This window comes from Alexandromys fortis, unplaced genomic scaffold, assembly GCF_014885135.2.
Source record: "Alexandromys fortis isolate MF-2015 unplaced genomic scaffold, M_Fortis_MF-2015_v1.1 scaffold_39, whole genome shotgun sequence".
Lineage (NCBI taxonomy): Eukaryota > Metazoa > Chordata > Mammalia > Rodentia > Cricetidae > Alexandromys > Alexandromys fortis.
The window spans coordinates 1350559-1363956 of NW_026067918.1; the positions used below are offsets into that span (position 1 = coordinate 1350559).

The window sequence follows — 13398 nt, forward strand, 5'->3', positions numbered from 1 at the left end:
ATCAGGAAATAAGAGATTGGTTAATAAATGCTTGTTGTGCTGTGAGCCTTTGCTTGGAGAATTTCCTGCGTTCTCTTCTGGGGATATGGGAGAAGAGAAGATAACCTTTCTCAGATGTTTGGACCCCGAGAAGGGCGAAAGAAAAAAAGATGCTGAAGGAAATCTTCTCAAGGTAGAGGTATTCAACTTGGAAAAAAAAAAAAGAGGCTGGCAGATAACATTAATCACTACTGTTCTCTTAAAAAGAGATAACTGTCATCCAGGTTAACATTGGAGCAGCCATGCAGGACCTAGGCCACTTTAGCTGGCCCCTTCCCATGTATTCCCATAAGCCAGGCAGTGTCTGTGTTCTGCACCTACCCAGGCTTTCAGAGCTCTGCGAGTTCTCTGTCTAACTTAGAAAAAGGTGTTCAGAACTTTTTGGATGTCTGAACTTTGCAAGCCAGCCAGAGAACAGGAGAGATGGGTCAACCGAGGGACAGCTGTAGGAGCAAGCACATGGGCTACCTGTGCCGAACCATGTCGTAGTGTCACATGGGCAAACCACAAAGCGTTTCAGCTGACACCACAGTCCAGTGTTAGAAGGACTTCACATATGATAGGGAGTGGGGGGGAAGCTCGACAATTTGAAATATTTAATTTGTTATGATTTCTGTGGAATCAATAACAACTTCCAAAATGCGAGCCACACCATGCATTGATTTACATAATCTTAAATAGGGAGACTCTAAGTTACATAAGAATCTGCTCATCCGAATGTCTCCTTTTACAGAATTAAACGGCTTACAAAAGCCAACAGTTTTACTTACTGCTTTGCTTACCATGCAGGGAAGTGAACATATTCATCTTTACTACAATTTACAAAGTGAGTTTTATGTATGTGAAATTCCTATGTATTGAGACCAGGAATCAGGCAAAACTAGAACAGGGTAAAACTTAATTGTATCTTTACAGATGACTAGATATAGGAATTTCATCTTTGAAGTCTAAGCCTCCAGCTGTGGACCCAGACCCTCCTCTGTCCTAGCTCTGTCCCCTGCCTCTCAACTGCCCTCCTGACGTGCAGTCTCATCGGCTAGCACTTGGTTAACTACAATAGTCCATTTGAGAGTGGCCAAGCCTGTGCCCTCTTCTCTTTTTGTTTATTTTTGTGAAATCCATGCAAAAATTTATGAAACTGCCAAAATGCCACAAAACATTCCAATAGGAAACATTAGTTAAACATATGTCAATTCTTAAACCTGAATGTGGACATTCTGCTCCTCTCAAAATTTAGCTATCTTAGATAAATAACAGAAAGATGTTTTGGCTACAGAAGATACATCCACAGCCCACTTGAAGATTTACAGCAAAGCCAGAGCCCTGCTTTCTGGTTGCCAAGGCAACGCGGCTCACAGCCCTGCCTTCAAGCCTTCTGCACCAGGAATGGCTAGACCCGAACTAAGGCAAACTAAACCCTTCTCTCTCTAAACTCTGTCTCGGGTATTTGCTCAAGCAACAAGCAAGGTAATAAAGAGACATAAAGGATTTGTCGGTCTGAATTCTCTCAAACCACTCTCTGTGGTCTAAATATTCTGACAATTAACTTTTTCTACAGCACAGAGACTCTTACAAGTTAAACCTGCAATGGCCTCTATGGGTTAACTTCCTTGGGGTGTTGAGAAAATTATCTATGCAATTAAACTCTCAGTTTATAAGCTAATTCCCAAGCATGGACAATCAGTTTTGAATCATAAAATAATCTTTTATGTACTATAATATAGCACAAAGGCAAGTCATAGGAGGAAGATAGTTGCACAGATCAATTGGTACTGAACCAATAACAGATAGACAGAGATATATGTTAGGTGGATAACAGATAGGCAGATGAGTGGATAGATGAGTTAACAGAAAGACAGATAGAAGATAGATAGATAGATAGATAGATAGATAAATAGATAGATAGATGATAGATAGAAAAATAGATGATAGAGAGATAGATATGAAAATAGATAGATAGATAGATAGATAGATAGATAATAGATAGATAGATGATAGATAGATAGATAGATAGATAGATAGATAGATAGATAGGCACATGAGCACCGTCTTTGCAAAGTGAGAATCCTGAGAGAGTGAGTGTGTGTGCCTGTGTGTGAGAGTGTGTATTATGTGTATGCATATACATACATGTGTGTTGACACAAAGTGAATTTCTCCATTTCTCTCAACTTTAGCTTCTGAGACAGAGCCTCTTGTTAAACTCAGAGCTCATCAATTAGCTAGGCTCACAGCCCACTGCTCCAGGGAACATTGGACAAGGATCCTGATATCTCCAATCCCCCTCCCCATCCCTGCTGCCCTCACCAGCTCTCAAGTTACAGACTTACACAGTCATGACTGGCTTTTACAGGAGAGCCATGGGTACAAACTCAGCCTTATGCCTGTATGGCCAACACCTTATTGATGGAGCATTCCCCCAGCCACAAATCTGCATTTCTTATGAGAGAGAAAGAGAGACAGAGACAGAGTGGGGGGGGGGAGAATAGGAGGGAGGAAGGGAGAGAAAGAGGGAGGGAAATATGTTACCACATGGTGCTTGCATGTGAGTGTGACCACAAGAGCATTTGTGTGCACAAGCAGATGCCAGACAGATGTCATTAGGTGGGTATCTTCTGTTACTGGTCTAATTGTCCGAAGACAGGGCCTTCCACTCTCCTGAAAGCTTGCTGTTTCAGCTATGGTGGCTGCCAGTGAGCTCTCAGGAGTCACCTGTTTCCGCTTCTCAGTACAAGGTTACAGGCAAGAGCAGCCAAGCCCAGCTGTGCTGAGAACTCACAGAGGTCCTCAGGTTTACTAGGTAAGTGCCCCTACCCAGTGAGCCCACTCCATGGGCTCCTCAGTCTGGTTTAAGCCAGTTTTTTGTGCTTCAAAGTGGCCCAAACAAAAACCCATGAAAGTTAAACATTTGACTCACTGCATTTCTGGATCTACTTTGGTTTGCTCACCTACTCACACCCGAATTTCCCCCAAGGGACTTTCTAGCTAAAACAAGTGATACTTCCCCTCTATGGCACTATGACAGTCTATGGGACAGTGTGGAAATATGTCTGCACTCTGAGCTATTTCCACTAACTATTCATGAACATGTATACCCAACTTCAAAAACTACACAAAATTGGTCACCTCATGGAGGCAGGGTTTTTTTTTTCTTTTTTAAAACTCTCTCCCAGAGTTCTTTAATATTCTAGAATGCTTTATCCAGAAAGAATCATATTTTCTGCAAAGATAACATGAGTTATAATGTGTCTATAGAGTCTAAGTCCATGACAGAATGCCTGCGTCTAGGTAAGTTGTAAAGAAAATGAAGCTGTCTCCTCCAGGAGAGAGGGCTCGGAAGTGTAAGGTGGAGTCAGTCACCTGCAAGCCTTCTTGCTGTGTCATGGCAAGGACGGCAGAAGGGGTCAAGTTCGCCCTTCAGGAACTCATACCAGTACAATGGCATTAATATTGATTCCTTCTTAAACGTGATCACATTTCAGCTGCTGCATTGGGTACAAAGCTCCCAAATACCTACATTTGGAGGATGCAGGCAAACCAGAGTGTGTACTACAAGATCTCGATGAAAACATATAAATGTCAGATGGCTGGGTATAAAATGTAACATGTTTAAAGACAGAGGGGGACTTTTCTATGGAATTCAACATTGGGATCCACCTGTCCCCATGTTCAGCCCCAGTATTCTCTCCATTCTCTTGGGGAAAGCCAGCAGTCACGGTAAGCCACGCTTTGCTCTCAAAACTAGTCTGTTGGGCTAAGGTTGAAGTTCAGCATTGAGTATCTGCCTCCTGGATAATGCTGCCTGTGTTTTATTCCCAGCTCCACCACTACAACAATGACTATGTGTGGTGAGATCGAAGTCTTCTGAATCCTTTATTTTTCAAAACACGCATGTTTACTAGTGTGTAAACTGTTCCCCTGACTCTCTAGAGAAAATACAGAGGTTTAAAAGTAACAACTGTCCCTCTCATCATGAAAGCCTGTTTCCGTGGAGCAAAATCCTGTTCTGTTTGTTTTTTAAGTTGGCCCATGAAGACAAATACTTAGTTTTTGTGTACAGAAAATGTCGCCCATAGCCATCAATGAACCATAAATGAATTCCTTTTCTTTAACATCTTTGCAAAATGCATAGCCCCTGATTCACAATGAAAAAAGATTTACTTTATTTTGTATTTACAGAGACAATGACAGTGGGCAATATATATATTGTTATATTTATATTTTGTTATATATATATATTGTTAAATTTATATTTAACAACTATGTAGAAAGCACTAATTTCACTGTTCATTAAGCCTTTCAATATCACATTCTCTTTTAAAATTTAATTTTTAATTAGAAGGTAGATGTGGGGTAAAATAATAATGATGGAACCTATATCCTCTTTCAAATGAATAAGGAAGCATAAATCAGAGATCTTCAATGGGTGTAGTTTTGCTCTCATCTGAATTTCATTCTTGTTCATCTGAATGTGAGAATCACTCATGCTGATGTTTTGATTGTGTTAAATGTTGCTGTGTGATGTTTGAGCTTCACAGGGAAATGCGGAGATACAACAGCCAGCACTTAGTGATGGATTCTGCCTGGCACTACTGTCTTCTACAAAGCTACCCAGAAGGCCAATCTACACCCTAGCCCCAGAAGGCAAAGCTGTGCTCTGGTTTGAATCCGTGGCACAGCAAGTCTAAGGAAAAGGACCTGACTTTATCGTTTCTTCCAAATTCTGCAGACAGATAATTTTCTTAATGGATAACATGAATGATCCTAAAGTACACTGCCCTAAAAAAAAAATCCGCAAGCAATTGAAAGCTACCACATCTCTGGATAACACTGTTGGGCGGGGGGTGGGGGGGTGGCATGGCCTGAGGAGTCTCTATAAAAAGCACAAGCAACCTCAACTCCTCAGCTGTGTGGAGAGGCTCATGTGCTATCCAAGTAGAGACGAAAATTCTGTGTCACAACATGGTGAGTGGTTTAGAATTACCCACACCAACCCTTACACAGGCTGAATTCTGTGGGGCCAGTGCGAGTTCTCACTCTTCCTCTGCTTTGAAATCAACATAAAAGCTCCCCAGTGAGCAGAGGCAACAGCTACCGAAGGTTTTATTCGCAGCTTATGGTCTTATCCTGAGTACAATTACACACATTTCGGAATTATGTCTCCTGAAGTAAGAGACTGCATGCATATCTGTCTGGAAGAGTCTTCACATGACCCCCAAGTCTCCAGCTATGAAAATATCCTCTTGGAAATGTTCTTACCTATTCATGCACTTGTATAAACATTCATCTTTTGCTTTCATTCATATCATTTTTTTCCCGGCAAATATGTAAGAAGCACCTCTCAAGTGTCAGGCACCAGGCAAGCACTCCTCATAGACACAGCACTGACTCCCAGAGTGTGGTCTAATAGAGAATCTAATGAAGAAGACTGGCCAAGTGAAGCAGACCACCGAAGCTCAAAACTGTGACGTCAAAAGAAAGAGTTTCTTTAAAAAAGCAGAAGGGAAAAACCCAGCTTGGGGTGACACTTCTCTGACCCCTGCATAGAGCATGGGTGTCACTCTCTCGAAGGTGAGCTGGGAAAGCCTTTAAAGCAGGACCTGGCCCCAGCCTTGCTGGAGAGCATAGTAGTGCTGGTGTATCTCAAGCACATTTCCTCATCTGCACCTTTAAAACCTTGTCAAGCTGATTGCCACGCTTGAAGGCCAATGCGATGTGATGTTTAAAGGATGTAAGATAAAAAGAAAAAAATAATAAACATACACAGTGATGTAAGCCTTTTCCACTTCAGGAGATTTCAGCTGTCCCATGTGCCTCGCTTACTCCTCAAACTACAGTGATCAGCGCACACTATAAAACCCAGACCCACGTGACAAACAAGAGAGGCGCTGCTACCTCTGCTGCCGCAGACACCAGACTGTGGTAAGGCCAGTACTGAATCCACACCACTTGACACATGAAATCACAAAGTGGACAACCTGACGGAAGCCTTTCTTCCTCAGAGTCCTGTGTGCTCGTTCCCTGAACTCTGTGTGCATTTAATGGAAGGAAGTGCCCTCTCTCTTAATGTCTGGGAGACAGACATTCTTCACTGAAACAATCACAAGATTTGACAAGAAGAGCCAACAGCAGCAGCCACTTTTCCAACTGTATTCACTTCCGGTCATCAACGGAAACACGAGTGGAGGGTTTGCTCTTGGAGGCTGAAGGCAGAAGCTAGCCATAAGTGTCGATAAACTGAATTTCAGGGAATTTCATGTGGAATTGTTCTTTAAGCAAGCATTGATTAAGACTAAATATTTACATATTTACACGCAAGGTACTATAAGCTCCCTGAGCAGGCTCACAAAGGAAGCCACTCACTTCAGGAAAATGAGGGTAAGATCCATTTAAAAAAAATCCAACAATACAAGCTTTACAACCTCCCTAGGGGGAAAGACAAAAAGCATTTGCCTAGGGCTCCCTCCATCATCCATTCTAATATTAAACACAAGCCTCTCTACATCAAGCGTGTTATGTAAGGGACTGCTGTAATCTATTTCCTAAGTTCATTTGTGCTTTCTTATAAGTGCCTGGCATTGATGTCTGCTCATGACTTAGGCATGAAGTGGACCGGCAGTGAAAGGCAATGTCCAAAATGAACATTGATAGTTCTCTGCATGGCAGCCTGGACTCAAACACCGAGACACTCTGTGGACCTTCCTGAGAGACCTTTCCTAGTAAGCACTTTTCCAAGCCCCAACTGGGTCAGCAAAACACACTTTTCCTGGCTGAGTCATCCCCCAGCTTTTCTCTGCACTGAGTGCCCTGGCCCATTCCCTACCTTTGAACTGCTAGAAGCCATTCGCACACAGTCTTGACTTTGGCTCACGCCTGTAGTGGAGTAACAGGCGACAGATGCCTTTCTGATATGGACTCCACAGTCTTGACTGAAGTTTTCTTTGCAGAGCCCTCCCCCGCCCCCCACCACTGCAATAGAGTGTTGGTATCTGTCTGTGCACTTGGGTTCAGCCAGTCACCTGAGATCAGAGTTCACAGGTTTGGAAGTGGAACCAGAACTGCCAGGCCTAGATTCTTTCTAAGTACCCTAAAGGATTCTGGGCTTTAGCCTCCTGCTTGCAAACCAGCAGAGCGCAGATTTTGGAGTAAGCGCCCAATCAGCAATCAACAGCAGAGCAACTCTGAAGTCAGAGAGCGGGTGTCAGACAATTCCCCCAAAACTTGATCCTAGCTTACTCTAGCCAGAATCTCTGTGCCTTTCTTCTCTCATCTGGGGGGAAAAAGCCAAGAAAAATGAACTAAGTATAGGTTATGTGTGTATGTGCTTATTAGCATGTGTGAATATACTATGTGAACATATGTATGTGAACATGTGTGAGTGTGTGAACACTGCATGTGAATGTTAGTTTATGCCCGTGTTGTTTTGCGTAAATACCTTCAGCTAATGCTTTGCACCTGCTTTGTGCATGAATAAAAATGTGTCTATTTAGTAGTTAAAAGGCTCCAAAAAACTTCCTGAAATGTACTCAGACTGTGTTCTTCTGCACTATGCTGTGTTTACACCTAGATGTATACAAGTGCATTTATTAGGAAAAAATGTAGCCCATGGCATATTAACACCAGAGGGCTAGAACTGTGACAATAAGCACTTTGTGTACTAGTTCTTTTTGTCAACTTGACAAAAGCTAGGGTCAACTGGGAAGAACGAATCTTAATCGAGAAAATGTCCCCATGGGATTGGCCTGCATGCAAGCCTGTGGCGAATTTCCTTGATTAATGGCTGATAAGGGAGGATCCAACTCACTGTGGGGCTGGGGCGTGGACACCCTTGGGTTGTTGGGTTCAGTTCAATGGGAAAGAAAGCTGAGTAAGCCGTAGAGAACACACCAGTAAGCAGCAGCCCTCGATGGCTTCTGCATCGACTCTTGCCTCCAGGTTCCTGCCTTGAGTTTCTGAGCTCACTTCCTGCAGGAATAGCATGTGATCTAGGACATGTAAGCTGGAATAAACCCTTTCCTCTTTATGTTAATTTTGCCGACTGTGTTTATCACAGCAATGGAGCCCCAACTAAGGCTGTGCCCGTGGATGTTTTCTAACGGCAATGAGGACAAGACATAGGGGCGAGGGTTCACATGTGCATGAAACCAGGAAAAAATGATCTTGCAGCTATATTTCCTTAGGATTGAATTAATGATGATAGAATAATTAAATTATAGACATAGTCTTAGAAGTGCTAGACTTCATGTCTTACCTTATGCTCCCAATACTTTTCAGTGAAAAAGAAAGATGTGCAGTTTACCCTAACAAACAAACAAATCAATAACTGTTTTAATAAACCAAAGTCTCATTTAAATACCTTCCAGTATTTTTTATTTTTCAGCATTTCCTATCGTCGTTCATCTATCTAGTCAGTATGATTCACACAGAAAAACCACTGCTAAGCACCAAAAACGCAACATAAACATAATAATTTTAGGTAGATAATATCCTCACACATAGAAATCTCTCAGAAATCCATATACTAAATCTCAGTAAGTACATCCACACTCATAATTTCCAGGATATTTGAAATTTTTAAGTAGGCAATAAGAGAAAGGAGACAAGTTATAGCAAAGAAAATGATATTAACAGAACACTGTCGGGGAGGCAAAAAAAAAAGAAGAGGAAAAAAAAAACAAAAAAAAAAAAAAAAAAAAAAAAAAAAAAAAAAAAGTAGACTTTCTCCAGTATCTATCTATTCCTAACTACTTGCACAAAACTCCAAAAAAGAGTGGCCAGCTAGCACACCTATGCACATAATTTGTACATTTGTTTATCCGAACCCAGATGCTCCTCGGGAGCATCATCTTCACATTTTCCAGCAGGTACAGACAGCGCGTTACAGTTGCCTAAGGAGACGGGCACAGAATTGCCGCTGCTCAGCGATGGCCTCCAACACTCCTAAACCCATAAGCGAGTGCATTTTCATCTCTCCCACCTAGCTACATATGTGTTTCTAAACAATCTCATTTTTGTTTAGTATGTGTGAAGGTTTCTAATTCACTAGATGTATGTTCTTAGAACTACGTCTATGGAGCTGCCAGCCATGCAGCTCGCTGCTATAGTGCACACCAATCAGGCACACAGTCCTAAGCCTGCTTCCGAGCACTGTAAACAAATGTTTGTGTGTGTGTGTCTATGTGTGTGTACATGTGACTGTATGTGCGTGTGTCTATGCGTATTTGTAGGTACATATGTTTACATGTGTTTATATGTACATGATCTGTAACATGTGTGTACACATGTATGTATATGGGTAGGAACTTCAGGAAAATTTACAACAAACACATGACTTTTTATAACCATTATCACTAATATTTTTAATTCTGCCATCCTGACTCCTTACCATTTTGCGCTGTCTGAATTTAAACACGATTATCAAATTATCCTCTTTACAGTACATCTCAAATCTTGCCACTTTGCAAACTTCCATGGATTACTTTGTGGAATCTCTGCTATCATGGAGGAGAGCCTAGGCGACTTGTGTGTCTTCTGCATTGAGTTTCATGTCTCTGGAGAGACACTCAACTCTGATCCTGCTCTCACGGACTTTTCTACCTTTGCAACCCGGTCTTTTACTGCTGATAGCAGCCAGAATCCATGCCCATGTCCAGTTTTATTCTACATTCTTTCATGAAGCTTTCCACCTCAAAATGATCCCTCTCCAGCTACTTCTCCCTCCTCTCTCTGCTCCTTCTCCTTACGCTGCATGCCGATCATCTACCGTAGTGGGGCTTACCATGTCTCAGATTTTGTGAGAACCATTGCTACTTCCAATAGTTACAACCTTCTTAAAGCTAGACTACTTATTGTTTGGCAATTATTTCTTCATTCATAATTTGCAGTACTTGGTTTTGTGCAGTGACCACGCAAGTTCTTAATTGAATGAATTACTTTAAAAAAAAGATTGTGTGGTGTCTCAAGCCTTAAAAATACATATTATCTGTTGTCCCCTGCCAAGCGTGACTTCTAAAATAATAACCATTGCTACATATGAGGCTATTTTAATAATAGGCATGTGTCATAATTCCTATATACATGTGTGTTCTGCAGTACAATGTTGGCTAATCTGCTTCTTTGAGGAAGAAGACACTTCACGCTGCTGTCAATCATATCTGTCCAAAAGCCCTAACTTATGTTCAAAATAAAGTTAGGTCTCTGAAGTCAGAAAAAGTACGTCCGTGAGAAAGCAAACTGAGGAGGCATAAAAGAATATACCGTGGCTATGCTGTGCACAGTTTAAAACAGTGATATTCTGTGGTCTGTACTTTCAACCTATCTGTCAATACGTCTAGGGAAATCAAGGACACCTCTACTCAAAGACCATGAACCAAGACAAGTAAGTGACATTTTGAGACATACCAACTGTGCACATAACATCACAAGAGCTGGGTAACAAAGTCATACACTGTGCAGGGTCTGCACTACCACTGTCCCTCATTCTTCTGACCATGTTTTGCTGTGTAGACTTCTGAAGGCACCATTCAACACAGTCTGCTCCCATCTGACATCCAATACAATGATGTTTGACATAGTGACACACTAAACATTCATGCTAGCTTTCTCAAGATCTTGACATTAGCAACTGAAATTTTTCAGACAGCAGATTTTGAATATAGAAACTTGATACCATAAGGTCATAAAAACATTGCTTCTGGACAAGGAATATTGTAAAGATAGGAATAAGTGCATAACGTTTATTTTCCAGTGTGCACTAAAGTCACATCCCTCCTGTATTTCATGTTGCACTACCTGAATACAAAGATGTCCTGAGTGCTATACTTTGGAGGAAATGAATGGAAAAAACAAACAGAAACACTGTTACTTCTCTTTCCTTTTTATGGCACTGGAGACAAGTGCTGTTGATCAGAGTATGGACTTGTGAATGTTAGTTAGGCAGATGTGTTCTATGCTCCTGAATTACAAGTACCTCATGCCATTACTTTAATTTTTAATTATAAAAATAAATTTAGTAGGATATTTTTCCTCTAATTCCCCAATTAATGTATATTTAAACATATATCTTACGCAAGATTGCTCCTATAGTTTGCTACCACGTTTCTTCACAGACTAGTTACAAAACACCTGTTTCAAAATAATTTGAAGCACGGTTCTTACGAGTAAATACCCCGAGACTCCACTCGACCCCAGCCCTGCCAGAACTCCTTGGAGCGAGACACTAGCGTGTATGAATTAAAAGCAAGTTTGCCCATGTGATTCCAATGTACAACACGTTAATAAGGAAAACATACCCACTCATAGTCTCAACATGGTATGTTCAGAAGAAAAGTTGCCAACTGATAGCTTCCAAAAAAATATTGTGTTCAAACACCCATTCTTAGGATTTCTACAGGGCCAATAGACAGACAAATCAACAAACACGTTTCCTCAGTTCACGACATCACTTAGCTTCTTATTTCTTGGTGCATTAATGTAGGAGGGGGGTACCGTCTCCGCACCTGGGGATACTGACCTCCTCTTACTACAGTTCAGAATATTGGATCTTGTCAGCATAGGCTTTAAGCCTGACCCTGGACTGCCAAACCTTCCAGAGTCCTGGCAAGGAGGCCTCCCCAAGAGCGCAGGGCAGGGCTCCGTCAGCACCTAGGACAGCGCCCGGCGGAGGAAACCGGGCCTCAAGCAGCAGAGACCTGGGACACCCACCCGAGAAGCCGCTAGACACAGACTACAGACACTTGCTCTTCTCTCCCGCAGTCAGTAGCTCTTTCCAAATGACAACAAAGGAAATCCTAAGTACCTTTCACCTAGGGATGCAAGCCGCCCCCACACCCAGTCTCCCTTCACAGTCTTCAGCGCCTGTTGCTAAGGGAGGGGAGACAGCGCTCTGGAAGCCTGGCGACCAGGTGACAGCCCTCCTGAGATGCTGTCTGCCTCGGGCGGCGCTGAGGACCGGAACTCTGGGCCATCCTAGGACCCCGCGACAGGCCTGGCGCCCACGAGCGTGCAGGGAGCGGGGCGGGCAAGAGCCCGGCGCCAGAGCGCGCGGCTTCCCCTGCGGACCAGGAAGCCCAGGCCAGCTAAGGCCTCCAGCCCAGCACGGGAGACATAGAAGGGCCCAAGCGGCCGGGTAGGGCCGGGGACAGCTTGGGGAAGCGCAGGCACTCACCATGTTGACTTCAGAAACCATGTCGATGCTGGCGATGTCGATGTTCATCCCCACGCAGACTGGGGGACCTGCGGGAAGCGCAGCACACCGTGATCAGCCAGGCTTCAGCAGGGGGGTACGGGTGGCTCTGGGGATGGGGGGGGGCTCGCAAATGACCACCCACCCCACCCCGTTGCAGCTCCGCGGAGGCCGCCCCCGCCTCCCTCTCCACCCAGGCCGCCAACACGGAGGATCGCGCTTCCCGCAGCGGCCGCGCGCATCCCACTTACCCCCGAAGTCGGGTCTCAGACGAATGTCGTAGCCTTTCAACAGCTTGTCGACGGTCTCCTTCACAAAGGACATGTTCCCGGGGTCGTTGACGCTGAAAGAGGGGCACGGAACACAGGGTCAGGCAGCGGCTCGCCCGCCAGCGCCCGGCGCGCACACAGCGCGCCAGCCCGCGCCCGGCCCGCTTCCCGTCAACCCATCAGCGACCCTACCTCTGGGCGCAGCAAACCACCGCCACCAGCACCGGGGCCGAGAAGATGCCGAAAAGCCTTCCTCCCGCAAAGCCCCACATCCCTTCGCCGCGCCCCGGCACGGGGGAGGGGGCGCCCCGCCGCCGTCGCGACCCGCAGCCGGGGCTGCTGCTGCTGCTGCCACCACCGCCGCCGCGCTGGCCCGGAGCGGAGGAGGCGGAGGGGGAGGGGGAGGAGGGCAGGGGGAGGAGCGGGCCGGGAGGGAGGAGCCCCGGCGCGGGAGCGCTGGGCGGGCGGAGGCGGGGGGCGGAGCCGGCCAAGAGCAGCACCCGCCCCCTACGAGTCCGCGGTCACCGTGGGGCTCCGGGCACCCTCTCCAGCTGCGGTAGCGGCCGCTCGGGAGGTGCGGGGAGGGGCCGGCGTGCGGCCGCAGATCCGCTCTGGCCACTGCGGGCGAGGGCCACGACTGCGTGGCGCCTGGCAAGGCGGGGGATGGGCCACCGAGCCAGCTCCTCTGAGCTCCCTACAGCCGGACGAGGGAGGGATGGTACCCTGAGATGCAACGGGAGGGCAGCAGAGGCGTGGGAAATGCTCCGCATCCCCCCCCCCCCAGCCCTATCCCACCCTCCGCCTCCAATCTCGCCCTGCTCTGCCGGAGACCCACTGGGCGCTGCACAGAGGCTCGGCGAGCTGCCTGGTCAGGAGCCTTGCGGCAGAGCTGTGAGGAAGCCCCATT

The 13398-nt window shown here is 45.2% G+C and overlaps 1 protein-coding gene across 1 annotated transcript in view; it reads right to left on the reverse strand.

Annotated features, from left to right (window-relative positions):
- Gabrb3 (gamma-aminobutyric acid type A receptor subunit beta3) overlaps positions 1-12831 on the reverse strand; it is a 229393-nt gene extending 216562 nt beyond the window's left edge. The window contains exons 1-3 of the mRNA XM_050140321.1: positions 12684-12831; positions 12474-12565; positions 12205-12272 (exon numbers count right to left, since the gene is read on the reverse strand). Of these exons, the coding sequence (XP_049996278.1) occupies positions 12205-12272; positions 12474-12565; positions 12684-12763 (240 nt within the window). The 5' untranslated portion in view covers positions 12764-12831. The remainder of the gene's footprint in view (positions 1-12204; positions 12273-12473; positions 12566-12683) is intronic.
- Between the last annotated feature and the right edge of the window lie 567 nt (positions 12832-13398).